Source organism: Rattus norvegicus, chromosome 19 (genome assembly GCF_021556685.1).
Source record: "Rattus norvegicus strain SHRSP/BbbUtx chromosome 19, alternate assembly SHRSP_T2T, whole genome shotgun sequence".
In the NCBI taxonomy this organism is placed as follows: Eukaryota; Metazoa; Chordata; class Mammalia; order Rodentia; family Muridae; genus Rattus; species Rattus norvegicus.
Genome location: NC_141552.1, coordinates 23,198,439 through 23,222,708, shown reverse-complemented (window position 1 = coordinate 23,222,708; position 24,270 = coordinate 23,198,439). Strand labels below are relative to the sequence as shown.

The following is a 24,270-nucleotide window of genomic DNA, read 5'->3' as shown; positions in this document are numbered from 1 at the left end:
AGTGATTGGAGACACTCAGATGTCCTACCCTGATACTCTAAGCCAACAACTTTGGATTTAAAACACATTTCCAGGGAGGATATGTTCAACAGACTTATCAGTGTCCCTATGTGAAATACCAAATGCCCCAGAAGTGCGAATAGGTTACAGGCTGAATCTTGGTCTACACGTTCCAAACAGTTTTGGTATTGTAGAAAAATTTTTGTAACATACAACCTCTAATATATAAAGCAAACAATGACCCTGCCAGTTAGAAGAAATCAGAGAAGGTCTAAGAACATAAGGTTATTGCCTGGAGCACAATCTCTCCCTATTACTACTGTCAGATACACACTGTATTTAAAGAAGCAATGATAGTGAAATACATTGCTGCCCTGTTTAAACTCAGAAAAGGTGGACCCTCCATGACTACTGATGGTGTTATTATATCAATGTAACAGAACAAATGAACTGAAAAGTAAAGACCAGAAGTTCACAGTATAATAGCATTGGCCTTACCATATCCTCCCAGTGGGGATGGGGAAACTAAAGTTCTGAAATCCTTGGCTTTAAGGAATTGTGATATTCATGGAAATTCAATTCCTTTTCAGATGCTCCAGTTGTTGTGGCCCATTGCTAGAAAGGTCAGCTTAAGCCTGCAGCCACCCTGGCAGGAAGCTCAAAATACACTGCCCAGAACTTACTCCACATTCCCCAGAAGTGCTGTCTTTCTCCATCATTACTTTGAGACGAAAGGCCAGACTCCTTCACTCTAGTCTCTCCACAATCGACGTTCCCCCTCCCAAAACGCTTGCGAAGACGGGAAAACATGTCTTAGCTTGTAACCGCCAGACTCAGACTGAGAGAAACTAGGGCACTGGTTGTCACTACAACACTGGTGACATCACAGAGGATGCCAGAACTCTCTAGGAGACAACAGAGTGTCATAGAAGGGACGGCTGATGTCATGGGGAGCAGACTTTGCATCCCTGCTAATGTTCTCCCTGTACTGAGCATAAGCAGAGGTGCCCTTTCCAGGAGACTTTCCTGGGGCAGAGCCACTGAGCATCTCCTGCTTCCAAAGCCAAATTTTCCTCAAGGCTTGATTATTAAAAACCTTAGTAATTCCTATGCATCTAAATGAATGTTTCCTTCCATATCTTGCCCCAAAATGTCTCATCCTAACTCAAATTGTCCTCATTCACCAATGTTAGCCATTAAAGCTTCCTGAGATTTCACACCAGCTTGAATATGCAGTCAAAAGTTCTCCTGTCTCATTATGTACAGGTGCTTTATATCACATCAAGAAGTAGTCTGCATGGTAGGTTACAACATGGTGTGTATTAGGGGAACACTCATGAAGTCATGTGCTTAGCAATCGACAATTGCCAGAAAATTCCTTAGGAGAAAGAGTTCAAGTCTTTAAGGTGCTAGGAAAAGTGTGGAGACCAGTTGGCAGAGGAAAATGCAATATTAGAGCCACCAGTGAAGGGAACCTCATGCTGCTTGTGGGGTTCTGCTCTCTGCACCAATGTTGCTAAAGGAGCACTGCTCACAGGCCTGAGTAAGATGTACCATGAGCTTCTATTAGAAAAATAAAATACACAAGAGATATAGAGGGTGCACAGAAACGTCTAATATGAGGCTATAAACATCATTAAGTGGATAGAGCAAGGTCCCTGCACCTGTACACTGGGAAATGGCCACCCCACCAAACACAAAAGTAGTAACACATTTATCATAGTAAAACACATTTATCATAGTAAAAAATGAATACTTTATAGAATGCACCCACTAACACTGATTGATCACATCCGTAGTTCAAATTTTGGGGGCAAATTCATGGCCTTAACTATCTTTGTATCAACTTATATAGCAAAAAATAAGAAAGAACGAGAAAAGAAAAAGTCAAAACTAAAAGCTCAAGCTTCTCATATGAGGATTGCAGGAAGTGTTATATGGGAGTCAGTTCTGATTAGGCCATTTTAGATAGAACAGTGCATAGTGACCCTTAATGTGATGGGCCCTATATAAAGCTTTTTGCAATATTGGAATTTTAACAAACCTCTTCCAGAACGTACGGAAGAGGCACCATGTGATCACCATGTGATCTCCATGTCCTTACTTTGTATCAGGTTATTTTTCTGCATCCTTGATTGTCAGGCATATAACAGCAACAATCTGAAATAGCTGATAGACATGGAAAAACATGGCTAAAACTATAGTTGTGGGTTACACACCTCAACTGTGAAAGGCTAATGCTGTCTGCACAGTCCTTGGAGGCCACTCTTATAAGCCTATTTATTGCAAAGTGAAAGGAGGTTTATCTGAGCTCAAAGTGATCCTGGCCAGCCAGGTAGAGGGCAACATGTGATACTTGAGACCCTGTTTTAAACCAGCACAGAAATCCACCCTTCATTCAAAGCATCATCTACGAATTCTCGATTATTTACCATTCTCTCCCTACCAGTCGTTCTGTTTGGAATGGTAGAAAACAACTGGAACTGATCTTTCTATTTTAAGGACCATGATCTCTCTTTTTTTAGGTCCACATTAAGAGTGCATACAAATGGACATCACCCTCTGAACATCTTAGTATTATCTACTCTGTATATATAGCATAATACTGTGCCTATGAAAATCTTAAGCTTCCTTGAGTGTAGTTGCCCCATCAAGAAGTGTGAAGTTCTGAGTTCAAACCCCAGTGATGCTTTAAAGGGACTAGAAGAAAGCGATCAGAGATACTCCACTTCTTTGTCCTTAGATTAAATCAAGTTGACACAATGTGAACCTGGTGGGCTATTTAACCAGCATCTTTCTCCCAACCCCACTTCCACGAGTTCAGTCCAGGGCAGAATTCATCCCCCACCATCCTAGATATTTCTGTGTATATTTCTATAAGAGCCAGGTTTCTTTTTTTTTAATAGAATTAGTTGTAGTCAATCAACTGCTGCCCTATGTGAGAAATGATTAGTATCTATTGCAACTTACCACAGTGTATTTGTGTATACAAGTACATTATTGGAAATCCAGCATTACTGAGGGATTGGAAACCAGTGCTGTGGCCTTGCCTTTCTGTGCCTCTTCCTGGCTCACAGGCAGCAGGGGGCAGACCTTGAGTTCCTCTTCAGGGACAGAGTGATGTTGAATGGGCACTGAGCAGGCAGAGAAACGCAGCTGAGGCAGCTCCTTTCAGTTATCAAACACATCATCTCCTTCCCATCTTAAGGGCTACTGCTGAGGTCTTGCCCCCATACCTACCTTAATAGCAGCGAATTTGTTACACAGCAGCCAGCTCTTTCCTATTGTTCTGTAATATGCCTCCACATCATGGATGCCAAGAAAAACACTAACAAAGAACAAAAAACTCTGACGTTGAACTGTGTGGTGCTGGTCACATACCCTGTTATGTTCTGTATGTTATGAGGTTTGTTAATCTTAACAAGTTCCCCAAGTGTATTCTTCACATAGGATCCAATAGATTCAAGGGAAATAGGAACAATTATGTGTAAAATGGCCTGAGTCAGGGCCCATAGACCGAAGCATTTCCAGCACTTGTGCATGAGCCCATGTGGATTTTGCAATGAGCGGGGCCTAGCATTGTCCAGTACACAGTTGTGAGCTGTTGCTCTGGTTGAACTGTATTGGTGTGTGCATTAATAAACTACACCCATTTAAATGAATTCAGTGTCCTGTGGTTTGAATCCAGACCCCTTGACACCAAATCTTCCCTTCAGCAGCATTTAGGAGAAGCAGCTAGGGTCAGGAGGGGTGACATCTTGCCATAAGTTATGTGACAAGAGGGATGGTGAATGGTACCTTGTGATAAGAATCAAGGTTTCCTCTGTGGTATTTAGGTCTATACTGACCCTGTGCAACAGCTTCAAGAACCCAGTTCTGGTTTTCCTTGGGATTCCCGTGATGATGCACTCAGACAGGATTGGAAACAACCAAAACGGTGGTCAGACTTGATTTATAAAATGTAGGTAACATTGCAAACTTATGTTGTAGGATATTTGATCATATTGTCATCCCCAATATTGTGTTATTTACTTAGAAAAATACCTTCTGACTGTGTACTTCAGTACTAGCACCAATATTTAACCCTAGAGCTATTTTTGTTTGTTTGTTTGTTTTTTGTTTTTGTTTTTGGATGAACAAGTACTTTCCTATTTTGTGGCCCAGCCCTAGCTCTTACTTCTTTGCACAGTCATAGAGAGATCAAACATATACTCAGACAAAGCCAGGGGAGTGTATAAAAGGGCCTAAGGCAATACCACATAATGACATTGAAAGTGGGCTCTCTTCTTGATCCACGCCTCCAGCTCTCCTGACATCTACATGAATTATAACTCCTAATGCAGTGTAAATGATGTCTGCGCTATTGCTGAAGGAATCATGAGAATAACAACTGTAAACATTCCACCATGGATAGAATTTGTGGAAAGAGGTGACTGGCAGCCAACAAGAGGGCTCTACAGTTAAAGGGGCTTGCTGTCAAGTCTGATGAGCTTGACTCAATCCCCAGGACCCACGTGGTAAAAAGGAGAGAACCAAGGGCCAAGCTGTCCTCTGGCTTCCACTCATGTGCTTACATGTATGTGAGTATATATGTATATGTCTGTATGTACGTGTGGATATGAATGTGTGTATGCATGTATGTGTATACGTGTATATGTATATGTGTGTATATGTCTGTCTATATGTGTGTATAGGTGTATTTGTATGTGTGTATATGTATTGTATTTGTGTGTATGTGTGTATGTGTGTGTGTATGTGTGTATGCATGTAGGTGTGTATATATGTGTGTGTGAGCATGAATGTATATAGTCATGTATATGCATGTGTTTTCAGGTACGTGTATTCGTGTATATGTACGAATGTATGTGTGTATATGTATGTATGGACACACAAACACACACAATGTTAAAACATAAAAAGCTCCTTGGAGTATTCATAATGCCTGGATAAGTGGTGACCATGTGGGGGAAACACATGTCCATGTAAGCACACCTGTTCACATGCACTGAGCAATGCCCAGCCTGGTCTTGAGCTCACTACCTGCCCAACGATGAGTTTCTGCCCACCTGGTCTTCTCAGAGCCAGGCGACGATTGTTCCTGCCATGCCAGTTCTGTTCCAGTTTCTCATGCCACAAACCTTCTAGCTTGAATCTCACCTACTGACGCAGGAACCTAACAGCCTCCAACCCAGTGAAGTAAGTAAACTTCTTCCTGACATCCTCAGGCTTGGTGTCCCCCATGAGTCACAGGGAGGAAGGATGGCATGCACCAAGGAGAAGGGCCATGGGCAAGGAAGAAAGGATCATAAGTCAGTCATCACTGACACCAGCAAAGTGTGTGCTTCAGAGCAGGCTCTGCTCATTCTTGTCCCAGTGGCAGGACTTAAGAGTGGTGCATACCTGTCACCCAGCACTCAGAGACGTCTGAGGCATGAGAACCAGGAGTTTATGGCCATCTTAACTAATGGTGAGATCAGAGACAGCCTGGGCTGCATGAGACTCAGTCTCAAAGCAGGCAAGAAGGAACTTGCTATATTTGAGCAAGGAAGCTGGAATCCTCCTGGGTTCTAAACATTCACTGCAATACAGAAAGATGCTAGGGCTAGTGTGGCAGAAAGTAGGAGACAGAGAAGCCAGGTTAACCCTCCCTAATCTTCTCATGCTGTGTGAGCTATGAGTAGATGGTGCCCTATACACTGTGGACAGGATGGTCTCTCAGACGGTTCAGAAAGCCATGGAGGACTCCTGCAATTCTCCACTTGGGTGTCACTTGAGTCTTATATGTGTGTGTTTACAAGCCAAAATATAAGATCCATAGGTGACTGTGTAAATTCAACATGGTCCAGCCATGTGCTGGAATATTATTCAGCCTTACATAGAATTCAGATTCTGACCCTTGAACAGGAATGAGAATGGTAGCCATTCTCCTAAGTCAGACCTCCAGGCAGTGCAAAGACAAACTAACTCTGTATGACACCACTGAGGGCGGGAGTGTCACCAGTTATATAAAGACAGAAAGCAGGAAGGTTTACAGAGCCCCAGGGGTGACATGGAGTGGGGAGGTTGGAGGGTAGGTGTGTAAGTGGGACTGAGGCTCAGAGGAATCAGACATGGCTGCAGAATATGCATGTGGCTGCCTCCCATACCTGTGGGTGCTGCCTCCTCAGAAAGGCAAATACAGCAAAAGAAATGAACAGAGGGGACAGGCTCTGACCTCCTGTAGACACACACAAATGACGTGACAGAATATGCACACTGCTGCCTTGCTGCAGGAGCAGTTGAGCATCCAGAAGGGTTGAAAGAGGCTGGAAGGGCTGAGCATGGCACTGAGTTCAAGGACATAGCTTTAGGTCCTGGGGAACCTACGGTGCCCAGGCCCCATCCTGCTGATACTGAGGGACACAGCTGACATTCAGGGTGATGGCTGGGCTGGGCTGGGGAATAGGTGTCCACTCTCACCTGCTCCAGCTTGAAGGTGCTCTGGATGAAGTAGAACTGCAACTACTTGTTGGATTCATTGATGCAAATCAGCTGGAAGCTATTCTGTTCAAAGTCCTCAAATCTGAATATGGCCAAGACACCAATGGGCAAGCACTGGGAGACAAGGTATGGTTATAGTCGGGGTCTCCTGGAAGGACTAGCCCTCCTGAGAGGAGTTGCAGCAGAGGGGGTGTGTTTTCCTGACCAGTTTGGTACCCAGTGTTTTTTTGCCAAGGGTTCCTTTATTACTTCTTGATGGAACCAGGCCTGCACATATCCAGTAAGCATTGGGGTGGAACCTAGGCTTGGTGCCCACATGCTGGCATCGTTGAGTGTGAAGTCTAGCCTATCACAATTCCAGACACCGAGTGCAGATGCCTGGGTTCCTATAGAATGGTGGTTCTTACCCTTCCTAACACTGTGACACTTTATTTCAGTTCCTCATGTTGTGATCCCAACATAAACTTATTGGAGAGCTACTTCATGAGTGTAACTTTGTTACTGTGAGGAACTGTAATGTAAATGTCTGGTGTGCAGGAGTGCTGATGTAGAACCCACAGATTGAGAGCAGCTGCTGTAGAGGATCAGAGTCCTCTGCCAGCCCTGGTGTTTGCAGAGATCCCGTGGGTTCCCAGTCTCCATGGCTTTTCCCAAGGACAGGGTTTATAATGGCCGTCTCAGGGCCCGGAATCTCACAGAAACAGCCTCTCCCTTGTCCTTCCTGTTGAGGAGAGCGTGGTTGGTCCTCAGCACAGTCCAGTCAAACAGGGCTCTGTATAGACACTTGGCCAGGGGTCTCCTGCAGTTATGGCCTCTGGACAGAGGGGTTTCTTACCTGGGTGGGGCAACTGTGCCAGGTACAGACTGTGATGCTCAGAGTCAAGACCTCATTTTGTCTTATTTTCATAGACAAAGTTGCCCAGGCTGGCCTCGAACTTGCCGTGTAGCCAAGGATAATTAAACAACTGATCCTACTGCCTCTACCCCCCATGGGCTGAGATTGCAGATGAGTGTCACCAGAGCTGGCTTGTCACAGCTGCTATACGGCTCTAAGTCAGGGGCCTCATGTGCAGGAGTGTTATGACTGTGCCATCCCCACCCCGCAACCAGGGTTTTCACCTTTCTCCTACTGAAGTCTGCTTAATCCTACTCTGGCCCCAGGACACAGCAGCTGTGGGAGACTCAAAGCCTGGGGCTTCAGCTCAGCATGGGTACACAGCATGGCATGCAGGATGTATGGTTGTGAAAAAGCCAAGGAAGTGCTTCTCAGCTCACCCCCTGCAGGAGTGTCTAGTCCATCCTTCTCCCCATGGACACAGACATCTGCTTCCAACTGCCCGACATGTCTCTCTGGTTTTGACTTTCCTGGATGCCATGTCAATGCCACCACACAGAGTGCTGCCTCTACTGGGGACACTCACACAACCTCTCTGGGGGACATCTGAGCCAAACAGGGATTGGGTGCACTGCAGAGAGGTCAAGTCATGTCGTGAAGTACCTTGTCCCACAAAGGCTCACTGTTCAGGTAGTTGACTGGAAAAGTAAGGGGATCCTGGGCAGGGTCCCCATTGGGAGTGTCCCACACCCTGCTATCAGGTCTATTCCTGGTGCCATGCAAATTCAATTTGCAAGACCCAATGCTCTGGAAATGTCAAGAGCTAACGGAAATGTACCAGGAAGTGCACACCACAGCAAAGGGAGAGGATGGCACAGAGACCTATGCTATGGGTTAAGGGGCACGGAAAGGCCACCTCGAGCACAGGGGTCAGTCACCTCTTTCACAAACAAGGCAAAAGGTCAATGCTCTCAGCTCTGGGAGCCTAAAGGGCTCTGTGGCTCCTAAGCCCTGCAGCTGTAGCCAGAAGCAGCACTGAACAGGATGTAAATGCTGAGGATGGCGATGTCAATAAAACTTTATTTACAAAACCAAATTGGTGGTGGTGCTGGTGGTGGTGGTGGTGGTGGTGGTAGTGGTGGTGGTGGTGGTGGTGGTGGTGGTGGTGGTGGTGGTGGTGGTGGTGGTGGTGGTGGTTGCGGACTGGTTCATTTCAAAGCATGCTGGAGTGGCATGGCCACTGAGCATCCGGAAACACAGAAAGGAATGCGACCGGACGCAGGGCTCCCAACACCCTAGACGTCGACCTATGGCACTGGAACAGGGTCCCTGAAGGTAAGTCTGGACAGTCAGATAAGGTAAGTACATTTTATTACAAGGAAATGGGACAAGATAAATCTTCTCTTCATCTCGCTATGCTTAAGCATCTTTAAGAGTGCAGGGAATTCATGTCTATCAGTCTGGTTTAGAAAAGTGTTTAGAGACAGCAAGAGTAAACTCCATGGTTCCCTGACGAGGGTTCCAGGGATTCTGATATCTGGGTCAAAGTGAAAGTTAAGGTGAAAAAGGCTGTCAGGCAGGGCAAAAAGATTCCAATTTCTGGGCTCTTTGGGCTGTAATTTTTACTGTGTTCAAGGCCATGAATGCAGACAGGGTAATAACGAATACAGAACAAGAAGCTAGAGCTTCATTAAGACAAAACGAAAGTAAAAGTTTTGCCCTCTGCACCACTGCCTGAAGCAGGTTTTTCTAAGTCGTTTCCCGAGGATGGCATGTTGACCATTAGATTCACACGATGATAATGACGAATTCACCTGCTTTTTCTTTTCCTATAATTAGGCCAGCATCGATTCAAGGTTTGGCCCAACCGACTTATTATAAAGGATGATACTGGTTGGTTGAAAAAGGTAGTAGCTTTCTATGAACCATGTATTAAGTTTTTATGTATATTAAAATTAACATTGGAAAGAACAATGGTAGGAGAGGAAGCTGGAGGACAACTGCTGCAAATGCTTGCTTTTGAAAATGCTAATGAAGAGTACAGGAGAGCATTATTACCTATAAAGGAGGCTGGGGATATTAATGCTTATATGAAGGCATGCAAGGGTATCTTTTCTGAAAATGGAAAGATGCATATTTGGCATGTATTGATCCAGATAGAGTTATTAAATTATATGTTTAAATACTCTTGAATATCCTACAGGCACTTTCGCTCAGGATGAGTTGCCTTTAGAGTAGGTTTATATTAAATACAACTTTAACCAAACATTAACAAATATGAGGAACAAATTTCTTTAATTGTTCAGCAAGGCATACAAAGACCTGTTACTCTGTGGGGATATGATTGTGCTGCTATTGTTTTCCCATTAAGCAAAGATAAAGTGGAATATTTAATGCAGAAGTCTGAGGTTTTTCAATTAGCCATGATTTCTTACACTGGAAATATTGAATTTCATCCTCCCCATAGTAAATTGTGGGATTGCTTTAAAAAACAACAAAAAAAATTTGATAAATACACTAATTTCTGTTGATCCATTACCATCAGCCTTTACTGTGTTTACAGATGGCTCTAAGACCAAGATGGCTTATTGGACCAAAGATTAATTTTGGGGACAAGAATCTTCTTTTGGGTCAGTACAACAAAATGAATTATTAGCGGTAATTAATGTATTCCAGGATTTTACTCATGATGAAAAATATTATAGCTGAGTCAGCTATAGGAGTTGTAGGAGTAGTACAGAATACTGCGACTGCTGTTGTTTCTACATCTAAGCCTATATTAAATGTTATTCTCACATATTAAAGGACTATTGTTATTATGAAACTCTAGAATATGCATTACACATACTAGATCACATTCAAAATTTCCAGAATCTTTAACACTTGGCAATCATATGGTAGATCAATTAGTGGCATTTGCTACCCCAGAAGAACACAGTCATAATCATGCCAATACAGTATATTTACATATTAAATATAAGCTTCCCTATTCTCAAGCCAAACAAATTATTGCTAATTGTCCTATGTGTCAGTCTTCACGTATAAAATGTGTTCCATCTCAAATTAATCCCAGAAGGATGCAACTTAATACATCGTGTCAGATCGATATAACCCATATTTCTGAGTTTGGTCGCCTTTCACATATAGATGTAAGCATAGACAATTTTTCAAAATTTGTGTGGGCTACACCATTGCCAGGAGTACGCACTGCTCATGTTATACAGCATCTATTGGAAAATTTTGCTGTTATGGGACTGCCTTCTAAAATTAAAATTGATAATGGACCAACATATATTTCTTATCAATATAAACAATTTTGTCAACGATATCATATTGTACATATTACTGGTACAGAACACAATACACAAGGACAAGCTTTTGTTGAAAGAATTCACCATACCCTGAAAAGACAAATTATAAAATTAAAAAGGGGGAAAAGAGATGGCCTTATGCAACCTGAATGGAGTTTGCAGACCAGTCCCAGAGCTATATGGCACAAGCATTATACGTTATTAATTTTCTTAATTTACCACAAGGTGAAGTTATATCAAGAGCAGATAGACACTTTGTTGAACTTCCCCCAGAAGGCATGGAACAGACAGTATGGATAAAAATTGCCCGGGATGCTGAATGGCAGGAAGGGACATCATTGTATATAGGGGAGAGGGTTTTGTCTCATTACAGGATGGGAGACTATTCTGATTACCCGGGAGATGGATCCAAGCACAGAATAATAAGAACTGCTCCCTACCCTCAAAGGAATCCAGTTAAACCAGCTACATTCTCTCCTGATGGATGTTCTCAGGAGATGAGGAGGTGTCCTCCATTACTGAGGCCCTGGCTTCTCTTAGTGTCCACAAACAACCATGGATAAGGATCTGTGCAGTGACAACCCTATTACCTATGTGGGGTCAGGTGAAGCGATTAAGCACTGAAAGGAATAATTTGTCCCCTTCAGGAAAGTCCTTTACTGCTGAGCACTTATTCTTAGCAATGTGTGTTTTACTCATGGTTTCTTCTGCTGCACCCAATGCCAGTTATCGGGCTTATATTGCTTATCATGATGAAATCCTACTACTTTTCTGTTAGTAAATATATGGATAATGAAACAGAACATGATTGGAAGTTAATTCAAGCCTATTTAGAGGGTAATGAAAGTGCTTCAAAAGTAATTAATGCCTTGAAATATGATGTTCGAATGTCTTTTGGTAAACAGCTAGAAGATACTACCCCTATGGAAATAGCGAAATTATTGGCTGATCAATTGACAGGATTAGATCCCAAGGCTTGACTTCAAAGGATTTTCCATAGCATTGGAGGAGCTAGTTTTGCCATAATCTTATGTACATTATGTATTATGTTGCTTTATTTTTACATGACTAAACCCCTACAAGGACCTTTAGCTATGTTATGTAAAGTGTTACTTTAAAACAAAAGAAAAAAGAAGGAATTGTTAAGACATAGAGATGCAGCTGCCAGGCAGGGTCAAGAAAGGCCTGGTGACAGATTCAAGTAGGGGCTGGAATGCCGCCCTGGAGAAGAAAATGTTTTTCTCACTTGGCCTTAAATTATGTTCTGCTGTGTCCCGTTTCTGTGGAAGTGGTTCTTACGCTCTCTTGGTAATGGTGAGTATATTTTGATTATAATAAGAGAGGTTATTTGTTATATGAATATTTTTAGAAGAAGCTTTTGTTTATTCATCTTTCTTTGTTTAATCTTCCCTCATTGTTCCTGGTATCCTGGGAATAATGATCTTATGGTATCTTGACAAAATGAAAATTGTAGTAATGCATATTCCTAGCTATATAAGGATTAATAAAGCTTGCAACTGTGTGCAGTTGCTTCTGCCTTTGCTGTGCACCCCCTGTGTCCTGGGGGTATGCGACCATACCCAGGGCCCCCAACTCACTACACATTGACAATGGGTCACCCCACAAAACACAGAAGCATCTACCTTAGTCAAAAATGGACATTTTATTGAATGCATACACTAACACTGATTGATCACATCCATAGCTAATATACTAGGGGCAGATCCGTGGCCCAAAATACATTCCTCTAAACCTATAAAGCGAAAGAAAGAAAGAAAGAAAGAAAGAAAGAAAGAAAGAAAGAAAGAAAGAAAGAAAAAAAGAAAGGAAGGAAGGAAGGAAGGAAGGAAAGAAGAAGAAAAAACACAAAAAACTTAAGCTTCTCATAGGAACTTCGCAAGAAGTGTTGTCTGGTGGTCATTTCTGATAAGGCCATTTTAGATAGAACAGTGCATAGTGACCCTTAATGTGATGGGCCCTATATAAAGCTTTTTGCAATATTGGAATTTTAACAAACCTCATCCAGAACATACAGAAGAGTCAAGGATGTCTTTGCTCTCTATCAGGTTATTTTTCTGTGTCCTTGATTGTCAGGCATAGAACAGCAACAATCTGAAATAGCTGGTAGACATGGAACAAAGTGGCTAAAACTATAGTTGTGGGTTGCACACCTCAACTGTCAATGGCTAATGCTGTCCTCAGAGACCTCGGAGGCCCCTCTTGTAAGACTATCTATTGGAAAGTGGAAGCAGGTTTATCTGAGTTCAAAGTGAACCGGGCCAGCCAGGGAGAGGGCAACATGGGATACTTGAGACCCTGTCTAAAACCAGCACAAAAACCAACCCTTCATTCAAAGCATCATCTATTAATTCTTTATTATTTACCACTTTCTCCCTACCAGCCTTTCAGTCTGGAATGGTAGAAAAGGACTGGGAATGTTCCTTCTATTCTAAGGACCTTGATCTCTCTTTCCTTAGGTCCACATTAAGAACACATGCAAATGGATATCACCATCTGAACAACTTAGTATCATCTACTCAGTATATCTAGCCTAATACTGTGCTATGACAATCTCAAGCTTCCTTGAGTTTTGCTGACCTAGCAAGAAGTATGAAGTACTGAGGACACCCCAGTGATCCTTTCAAGGGGTTAGAAGAAAGCTGTGAGAGATGCTCCACTTCTTTTTCCTTAGATTAACTTACATTGACACAATGTGGGTGGACTGTTTAACCAGACCTGTTTCTCACAACCCCACCTTTCTGAGTTCAGACCATAGCAGAATTCATGCCCCACCACCCTAGATATTGAGTTTAGTGATATGTAATTATTATTTAAACCTATGCATTAAATTTTGTCATTTTGTTAATTTTTGTGGTTTTCACAGTCTTCTTTGATTAACTTTCCTAGTTTTATTAATTTATCCCCTGTGTTCTCTGGTATTTTGTCCTTCCCTTCAAACTAAAGTATTTCTTTTAGGATCCTCTACAGAGCTGTCTTACTGGTTATACGTATTTTGTTAAATTTATTTTTAGTGTGCATTAGTCAGCACAGTAGCTGGGCAGCTGCCTGTCCTCCATGGTACCAGATCTACTTTCCAAACAATAACGCTAACTCTTACAGGCTGTGTAGCACCTTGGCTGCTCTTTGTTCCCTTGGACAGCCCTCAGGACCAGGCCCTCCTCTCCCTTAACCATGGCTGCTTTCCTCTTCCTCTCTCCTCTCCATCACACAAGTTCTTCCTTTATTCTCTGGCAGCTTCTTCCTCCTTCTTCCCTCCTCATGATCCTCTCTAGCAAAGCCCTCAAAGCTCACCTCCCCCATCTCTCTGCTGTGCAGCTGTTGGCTGTTGGCTTCTTTATAATCACAGTTAACTGGGAGCAAGGTCAGTTATTTGGGGTTAACCAGTCTTGAGTTCTACAAATTAGCATTAAAATACAAGCAGCATTAGGCCAATCCACCACAGGGATTTTTGTTTGTTTGTTTGTTTGGCTTGGTTTAATTTTCATTTACCTTCTTACTTGTTATTTTATTTTTGGCTATTTTTTATTAATTGGTTATTTTATTTATTTACATTTCAACTGTTGTTCGGCTTTCCAGACTCCCCTCATCAAATTTACATCCCATTTCTGCTCAGCTTTGCCTATGTGACAGTGCTCCCCCACCCACACATATCCATCCCCACCTCACACCTCTAGGATCTGCATTTGGTGGGGCTACAGGCCTCACCTTGAACCATAGAGCATCCTTGCATACACTTTGGCTGGCAGTTTGGCCCCTGGGAGCTTGGGGATTAGGGAAAGAAGATCTGTTCAGATATTAAAGCCAATGATTGCTGCATTCTCTTCTTTTTCTGGTTATAGGTGAAATTATGTTTGTGTGCTTCTCTTTTTTTAAATTATTGAGAGAAGATTAATTTCTTGGTTTTTCTTGGGTATAGTTTAGTTCATTGTCTTGGAGTTTTCCTCCTATTAGCCTCTGTTGTGCTTTCTTACAGAAAAGAATTGTTTAAGTTTGGTTTTGTCATGAAATATCCTGGTTCCTCCTTTTATGGTGATTGAGGATTATGCTGGATATAGGAGCCTGTGTCTGCATTACATCTGCCCAAGATTTTCTGACTTTTAGAATCTCTGTTGAGAAGTCTGGTGTAATTCAGATACGTCTGAATTTATTTGTTACTAGATATTTATACCTTACCCCTTTTAATGTTCTTTCTTGATCTGTGCATTTAGCGTTTTAATAATTATGTGAATGGAGGAATTTTTCTGGTACAATTAGTTTGATGTTCTGTAGGCTTGTTGTACCTTTATGGCCTTTTCTTTCTTTACCTTATGGAAGTTTGCTGCTATGATTTGTTGAAGGTGTTTACTGGATCTATGAACTAGAAATCTTAATTCTCTTCTCTATCTATTATCCTTAGGTTTCAACATTTAATTGTGTCCTGAAATTCATGGATGTTTTGGATTCAATAAACCATACATGTTTATCTGAGATGGGTGTTTTGTGCTTTGTGGGATGACCTACCTCCTTGACCCCAGGCTGCATGAAGACTCTCAGCTGACAATGGGGACATAAATTATGAGTATGTGTAGCAAGACCCAGGCCTCTTCCAGGTTCTTAGATAGTAACTGAGAACCTCAAATACAGTAGTAATGTGATAGTGTGGTGTGAATCTAGTTACTATTCTCTATTTTGATATAGATGACTCTTTTTGTGTCATGGTCAGCTTATAATGACTAGAAGACCTAAGCTTGAGAATAACCAAAGACTACCTTGCTTCTCTAGCAGCTGAGCTTTTGAAAGTCCTGGTGTGACAGCAAATTTTGGTGGACATTCTGGATTATTCCTTCTGTACTTTAACTCTCTGTGTCACTTCCACCATCAGTAAGTTAGTTCAATTCCATAAATTGGAAATCCATCACCTGGAAGAAATACTCTTTTTTTTAAAGATTTATTTATTTATTTATTTATTTATTTATTTATTTATTTATTATATACAAGTACACCGTGACTGTCTTCAGACACACCAGAAGAGGGCATCATATCTCATTACAGATGGTTGTGAGCCACCATGTGGTTGCTGGGATTTGAAGTCAGGACCTCTGGAAGAGCTGTCAGTGCTCTTAACCACTAAGCCATCTCTTTAGCCCAAGAAATACTTTCTGAATATGATCTGAGATTGGCCATGGAAAAAGGGTAGCTTGAACTGTCCCACCTAGGTTCTGGGCCTGCACAGGCCTGCTCTCCAAAAGAAACCTGTGTTCACAGCTGTTGGCTGGCTAAGAAAGATTTCACGAGACGTGATACACAGCCCTCGGACTTCTGCTTCAGTCATCTGCACAGTTTTTCCCGGACCATATCCTCATACCTCCAGCAGGTGGGTGATGAAGCTGTCCACTCTCAGCTCCCCTTCAGCCATCTTGTGGCCACCAGACTCTCCTCCCTGCAGCAGGAACAAGGGCTTCTCCATGGTGGCTGCAGCAGCAGTGGTGGTTTGGCATTCTCACCTAGGAGGCCCTATGCCTTTCTACCCCAGTTCCAACTCACCTCAGGCCCGGGCCTTCCCCCCATCCACTTCCCATGGAGCAGGGAGAGCAGCACCCACTAGAAATAAAAGGGAAGCCCTTGGTCCTGCCAAAAGTGAACCCCCAGTGAAAGGGATTGTTGGGGGGGGAGGACGGTAATGGGAGGAGGATGGGGAGGGGACACCAATAGAGAAGGGGAGAGGGAGGGGCTAGGGGGATGTTTGCCTGGAAACCCAGAAAGATAATAACAATTGAAATGTAAATAAGAAATATCCATTTAATAAAGATGGAGAAAAAAAGAGAAAAGTGTCACACATTTAAAACAGAAGAATATGGACCCTAATTTTAAACCACAGCTCTGTCAATTAACTATATCTTTAAGGAAGCTCAGAAAATCAGGCCAAACAATATTTTCTCGGTTTATGTATCTGTAATGTCGCATAAATAATAATGTCCGTTTCTTGCTATTGTGGAGGGAATTAAATAGTTAATATGTAATCATGGAAATTTTGAAGTACCATCCATTTTTCTGTTCATTAAATCAATCTTCCTCATTTCATTGATCAAGTATGTATGTTTTCTTTTCATAATTACATGTATAATAAAACCAGCATAAAAACCTTGAGAATTGTATAAGCTTTCACTTTTAACAAATTAAATTAGTTTTTCTTTGTCTGCTGAACATTTAAATGTTCTTTATATGTCCCAATGCGAGTTTATTAGGTACCTATAAACTTTAAACTCTTTGCCTGAGAGCATGAGTACTATTTAATTATATAGTAACTACACTCAGGCTGTCTTTGTATTAGAACCAATTATATCAGACTCTAAGAAAAATTACTTTTGCTTAAAAGTTTGTGTGTGTATGAGTGTGAGTGTCTCTGTGTGTGTGAGTGTGTTTTTTTGAGTGTGTGTGTGTGTGTGTGTGTGTGTGTGTGTGTGTGTGTGCAGCACATGACCAAACAACTTTCAGGAGCCATTTCTCTCCTTCTGTCATGTGGGTCCCAGGATGTAACCCAGATGTTTGACTTTGGCAATAAATAATATTACCAACTAAATAAATAAATAAACAAACAAAAAACAAGCCACCAATCAACTTTAAAAGTAAAGGCCAGAAGTTCACAGAATAGTAGCATTGGCCTTACCATATCCTTTCTTTGGGGATGGGAAAATTAATGTTCTGAAATCCATGACTTTCAGGAATTGTGATATTCATGGAAATTCAATTCCTTTGCAGATGCTCCAGTTGTTGTGGCCAATTGCTAGAAAGGTCAGCTTAAGCTTGCAGGACCCCCACCATCCCTCCCCCCGCCTCCACAGAAAGCTCAAAAGACACTGCCCAGAACTTACTCCACATTCCCCAGAACCACTTTCTTTGTCCATCATTTCTGTGAGACGAAAAGTCAGACTCCTTCACCCTAGTCTCTCCACAATGGACATCCCCCCTCCCAAAACACTTCTAAGACTGGAAAACATGTCTTAGGATGTATCTGCCAGACTCGGACTGAGACAAACTAGGGCACTGGTTGTCACTACAACATTGGTGACATAGCAGAGGACGCCAAGAACTCTCCAGGAGACAATAGATTGTCCAAGAAGGGACAGCTGATGTCATGGGGAGCAGACTTTGCCTCCCTGCTAATGTTCTCCCTGTACTGAGCATAAGCAGAGGTGTCCTTTCCAGGAGACTTTCCCGGGGCAGAGCCACTGAGCATCTCCTGCTTCCAAAGCCAAATTTTCCTCAAGGGTTGATTATAAAAACCTTAGTAATTCCTATGCATCTAAATGAATGCTTCCTTCCAAATCCTGCCCAAAAATGTCTCATCCTAACTCAAATTATCCTCCTTCACCAATATTAGCCATTAAAAATTCCTGAGAAATAATACCAGTTTGAATATGCACTCAAAATGTTCTCCTGTCTTATTATGTACAGGTGCTTGAAATCACATCAAGAAATAGCCTGCATGGAAGGTTGCAACATGGGTGTGTGTTAGGGGAACACTCATGAAGCCTTGTGCTTAGCATTCAACGGTTGCCACAAAATTCCTTAGGAGGAAGACTTGAAATCATTATGGTGCTAGAAACAGTGTGGAGGCCAGTTGGCAGAGGAAAGTGAAACATTAGAGCCACCAGAGAAGGCTCCTGTTGGGCCCTACCTTGGTGTTTCCCTCCCCCCTCGCTGAGCCTTTCAGCCTGCTATAGCAAGAAATTGTTTACACCTTTGACAGCTGCTCTTAGCCCCTGATTTGGGGTGGGATTTTCCATGGCACCCTTCCTCCCCACTGAGCTTTCCTGCTTCTTGTTTTTAAGAAGCTATTTATGCCCCTGATTGGGCTGGAACTTTCACCACACAGACTTGTCCTATTTTCCTGGTTGGGGATTTTCACCTGCCTTGTTGATTTTCCACGGCTTTTGCCTCTGGTACATAAGAGATCTCAGTAAAGCCTTGGTGGCACTCGCTAAAAAGGGGTGACCCGTGTACGTGTTTTCTTTCAACCCCACAAACCTACACCCGATATTCACACACTGTTGGCGCAGGCACTGACAATATGTATCACAATAGAAACTAGTAACTAGATTTAACCAAACTATCCCATTAATGCTGTATTTCATGGTATTTTTTTTTTGCTCTCCTAGAACCTGGAAGAGGCTTGGGGTTTTCTAATCCTACTCATAATTTATTATCCTTCCCAACACTATGTGCTTTGTTCTGTTAATGCTAACAGCGGCATCCAATACCTAGGATATTTTCTACTGACATGTGTGACGTGAGACAAAACAGTCCCTGTCATCCCTCACCTGAATAAACTTCCTTAGAGGACAGTGTAGTTGGAGGGTCCTTCTTTCCTCTCCAAGATCGAGAAACATTTCCAGTCTTCAGACAAGTGTGTCAGCCATTGTCCAGTGACTGTCTTGAGATGTCCACATTGTCAGCTGAGTGTCGTCATCCAGCCTGCCCTGTAATTGTTGTAGACGATTAATAGGGTTCCAGCCCTAGGATTTAATTCAGTGCTACAGTACTTGCCAAACATGCTCAAAGCCCTAGCTGCCACCCTAGTCCTGTGTGCTCTAGAGAAAGAAAATAAAGAACCACATTGTCTACCAAGTTTCTCCTCCAATAGAAGGAGAATCTGCATCGGGTCTTTTAAGTAACTCTAAGCCCCAGGTTCCCCACAGCTCCCTCCGTCGATTGCACTATTGGTGCATTTTCAGTAATGCTCACTTTATTTTTGGTGTGCAAAGAATATGCACCATGTCAGTAAAGTGTGTGTGTGTGTGTGTGTGTGTGTTCATCCATGAATTCACTATAAACTTTTATCAAATGACCCAGAAGACCGTGGAGAAACCTGTCGATGTGCATGCAGAATTATGTTACTACTGTTCCATGGAATCTTGCAGGGAACACTGAAATAGTGGGCTGCTTTAATAGAGCCTAAAACCAGGCTATGCATGGTTTTCTGTGAGATTGTGATGTGCAACACCACAACAGAGATCAGCAGAAGCTTCATTTATTCCATGCTGCTGTTACCAAGTGAGGCAAAGCTTCATCCCATAGAGAGTCTGTAGGATCTGATCAAGGGCAATAAACTCAGGGTTGAAATCAAGCCTTTAGAAACAAAGAGAAAAATACAAAGTCAAGGAAAGCAAGAGCTGTGTTTTCTTCCTCTTTTTTTTTTTTTGAGAAGATCCACAAGAGAGACAACCCCTTCCTCTAACTAACAATGCAGAAGAGAGACAATACATAAATTAAAAATCAGAAATGAAATGAGGGACATAACAATAGACACCGAGCAAATTCCAAAATCATTAGTTCTTACTCCCGAGGACTTTACGCCAGAAAACTGGAATATTTCTTCGATATTGTTGATTTTGTAGACAGATAACAATTACCAAAGTTAAATCCAGATCTGGGAAGGTATTTGAATAATACCCCTAAGAAAATAGATACACTCATTAAAGGTTACATACATTATATATTATATTGCTTTCTTTTTGCACGATTAAACCCCTTTGAGGACATTTAGGTATGTTATAGAAAGTGTTACTTTTAAAACAAAAGAACAAAGAAAGAAATTGTGGAGTCACTGAGATACACTTCCCAGACAGGATCAAGGAAAGACGGCTGAGAGATGCAAGCAGGGGCTGGAATGCTGCCCTTGAGAAGAAAATATTTTCTCACTTTACCTCACACTATGTTGTACTGTGTCCTATGTTTGTGGATGCGGCTCTCATGCTCTCTGGCATATGACAAGTATATTGTGATACTAGGAAGAAGGGTGGTTTGCTATACAGATATTTTAAGAAGAAGCCTTTGCTTAGTCTTACTTCTTTGCCTAGTCTTGCCTCAGTCGTTCCTGGTATCATGGGAATAACGCTCTTATTATATCTTGCCAAAAGGGAAAGTGAGGTAATGCATATTCATGCCTATATAAGGGTTAATAAACTTGCAGCTGCATGCAGTTGCATCTGCCTTTGCTCTGCATCCCCTGTGTCCTGGTTATTTGTGACCGTACCTGGGCCCCCAACGCACTAGATATTGACAAGCATCACCCTTTTCAGTGTTAGGTATATATTTTTTTGAAATCTATGATGTGGAGGCGTATTACAGCAACAATATGAAATAGCAGGCTAGCATGTATGAAAATTGCTGTGTTTAAGCTAGGTGTGGGGACAAGTCCTCAAAAGGAGCTGTTAAGATCGGAAACAAATAATGCGTTTGTTGCTGGAATTGAGTTGCCTCAGCTGTGTTGCTCTGCCTGCTCAGTGTCCATTCAACCTCACTCTGTTTCTACAGAGGAACTCAAGGTTTGCCCCAGCCGCCTGTGAGCTGTGATATGGGCAGAGAAAGGCCAGGACACAGTGCTGGTTTTCCACTACTCAGTTATGCTGAAATTTCCACTACTGTACCTGTATACACAAGTACAGTGTGGTCAGTTATTATAGATATTTGTCATTTCTTACAGAGGGCAACTATGATTGACTACACCCAATTCTATAAAAAACAAAACTCAGGAAACAAGGCCCTTGGCAGCAATGAATCAAGAAATATCTAGGATGGTGGGGCATGAATTCTGCCAAGCAATGAACTCAGATAGGTGGGGTTGTGAGGAAGATGGATGGTTGAATAGCCCAATAGATTCATGTCGTATCATCTTGATTTAATCTAAGGACAAAGAAGTGCAGTATCTCTGATGGCTTTCTTCTAACCCCTTGAAAGGTTCACTGGGGTTTGACCTCAGTTCTTCATACTTCTTGCTGGGACAGCAACACTCAGGGAAGCTTGAGATTGCCATAGGCACAGTATTAGGCTAGAAATGCTGAGTAGGTGATACTAAGTTGTTCAGATGGTGATACCCATTTCATTTGTTCTTAACGTGAACCTAAGGAAAGACAGATCAAGGTCCTTAGAATACAAAGATCATTTCCAGTTTTTTTCTACCTTTCCTGAATGAAAGACTGGTTGGCAAAGAATGGTAAAAATTCAAGAATTGGTAGATGATGCTTTGAATGAAGGGTGGGTTTCTGTGCTGGTTTTAGACAGGTTCTCAATTACCCCATCTTGTTCTCTAAGTTGCTCGTCAGGTTCACTTTGAGCTCAAATAAAGCTGCTTCCACTTTCCAACAGGTAGTCTTACAAAGGGGCCTCCAAGGACTGTGAGGACAGCATTAGCCAATGAGAATTGAGGTGTGTAACCCACAACTATAGCTTTATCTGAAAGACCCTCAGACAGAGGAGACTCTCACACCAGTCCTTAGGACAATCACCACCCCATGAACACACAGGACTCAGTCTTGATGTAAAAACAAGAGGTTTACTTTGGGATACCATGCACTGGGGCTCGACACGGTCCTCACGCAGGAGGGATGTGAGGAGCCTCGAACAACAGAAATGTACAGCTTAAACAGTCATTTACGATCACACAGTTTCATTAGCTCAGCTATTTCGGTGCCAAGGATAACTAGGCAGATGTTTCTCGTCCTGGGATAAGGCCGTAACCACATCAATGTAGCTATTTCAGTAGGAAGGACATCTGACTTGATATATGTTTTCTTATCCTGGGGTTCCCAGGACAAGGACCAAGGATATCTGTCTTGGCAGGTGTTTCTCTTCTAGAGTACCCAGGAAAAGGTATAGCTATGTCGGCCTATAGCACAGCTGCATTCAGTACCAAGGATATCTCACTTCTATAGTGGTCAGTCAGCTTCCCAGAGATGTTTCCTGTCTTGTAATTGCCCTGCAGTAAATATGTTCTATACCCTCCGTTCTTATGGTCGGGCAGCTTCATAGAGAGTGGGTGGGAATGTGCTTTCTGTACTTTCTGGTCTATTGTCTAACGTCTAGGGGCTAAGCGAGGGCCAGCTTAAAAGATTCTCATTCTTAAGAAATGGCTGTACTGATATCAAACGGGGATCTTTCATATCCACTTTCTTCCAAGTCTACCAGCCATCTCAGATTGTTGCTGTAATATGCCTGACAATCAAGGACACAGAAAAATAACTTGATACACAGCAAGGATATGGCAATCATATCCTGTGTCGTTATGTATGTTCTGGATGAGGTTGGTTAAAATGACAATATTTCACAAAGCTTTATATAGGACCCATCAAATTAAGGGTCACTATGCACTGTCATAGCTAAAATGGCCTAGTCAGAAGTGACCACTGGATCACTCTTCTGTAACTTCACATCAGAGGCTTGTGCTTTTTGTGTTTTTTATTTTTGTGGTTTTTTTCTTATTTATTTATTTATTTATTTATTTATTTATTTATTGCTTTATATGTTGTCAGGAAGATAGTTCAAGTCATGGATCTGCCCCCAAAATCTGAGCTTTGCCACTAATACTGTAAACAGTATTAGTGTATGCATTCAATAAAATAACTGTTTTTTTTTTAATACGATAGATGCTTTTGTGTTTTGTGGGGTGATCCATGAAACAGGAGTGAAGATGCTTGTTTCTTACTCTGTCCACTGAGTTATGTCTCTAGGCTTGTCCTACTCCTTTGGCTGCATCACCCCAACATCTGCTGACTATTTTATTTTTCAGATGAAATAACACGTTATAGCTTAGAGAGGCCTGTAAGCAATCCTGCTTTGGTAACTTAAGTGCAAAGAGGAGAGCCCCACACTCAGCCTGAGGGTGCATTCACTGGTGGATCCAATATTTCAGTTTCCTCTCCTAACAGATAACCCTATTGTTGCCAGGACCATAATGAATGCAATTCTTTCTCCTAAGGAATCTGGTGGCAACTGTCAAATGTTAAGCACAAAGCTTCAGGTTGTACCTATAACACACACCCACATCGCAACCTACCCGACAGGCTATTTTTGGGTGTGATTTCATGCACCTGCACATGATGACACAGGCCACCTCTTTGGCTACTTATAGGAACTGGTGTGATTTCTCAGTAATCTTTAATGGGTAATATTGCTGACTGAGGAGAATTTGAGGTAGGATGAAACATTTCTGTGCAGGGATTGGGGAGGAAGCACTCACTTAGATACATAGCAATGACTTAGGTTTTTCCAATCAAGCCTAGAGCCAAATTTGGCTTTGGAAGCATGTGGTGCTCAGTGGCTATGCCACAGGGAAGTCCCCTGAAAAGGGTCCATCAGCTTTTGCTCAGTACAGGGAGAACATTAGCAGGGAGGCAAAGTCTGTTATCCATGACATCAGCCGTCCCTTAATGGACATTCTATTGTCTCCTAGAGAGAGAGACCTTGGAATCCCTGTGATGTCACCAGTATCGTTGTGACAACCAATTCCCTACTTTTTCTCTTAGTGTCCAAAGGATATATCCACAGACATGTTTGCCCGTCTCTGTAGGTGCTTTGGGAGAGTTGATATTGATAGAGAAGAGTCTAGAGTGAAGCAAACGAAACCTAAAGGTAATGATGGACACAGGACATGGGGAATGTGGAGTAAGTTCTGGGCAGTGTATGTTGAGCTTCCTGTCAGGGGTGTGTGTGGGGGTCTTCCGCTGACCTTTTTAGTAATGGGCCACAACCACTGGAACATCTCCACAGATATTGAATTCCATGATTATCACAATTCCTGAAAGTCAAGGTTTTCACATCATTAGTTTCTCCATAACCACATGGAGGATATGGCAATGCCTATGC

General features: G+C 42.2%; 1 protein-coding gene across 5 annotated transcripts in view; it reads right to left on the bottom strand.

The window, feature by feature from the left end:
- LOC134483495 (uncharacterized) overlaps window positions 1–24,270 on the bottom strand; it is a 42,623-nt gene that overhangs the window by 3,133 nt on the left and 15,220 nt on the right. Inside the window, exons 2-4 of one of the 5 annotated variants that reach the window (XM_087596452.1) lie at window positions 18,948–19,106; window positions 3,241–3,328; window positions 2,971–3,134 (exon numbers count right to left, since the gene is read on the bottom strand). In XM_087596452.1, the coding sequence (XP_087452578.1) occupies window positions 2,971–2,998 (28 nt within the window). In that variant the 5' untranslated portion in view covers window positions 2,999–3,134; window positions 3,241–3,328; window positions 18,948–19,106. The remainder of the gene's footprint in view (window positions 1–2,970; window positions 3,135–3,240; window positions 3,329–18,947; window positions 19,107–24,270) is intronic. The other 4 variants (XM_087596454.1, XM_087596451.1, XM_087596455.1 and 1 more) reach the window with 4 other exon arrangements.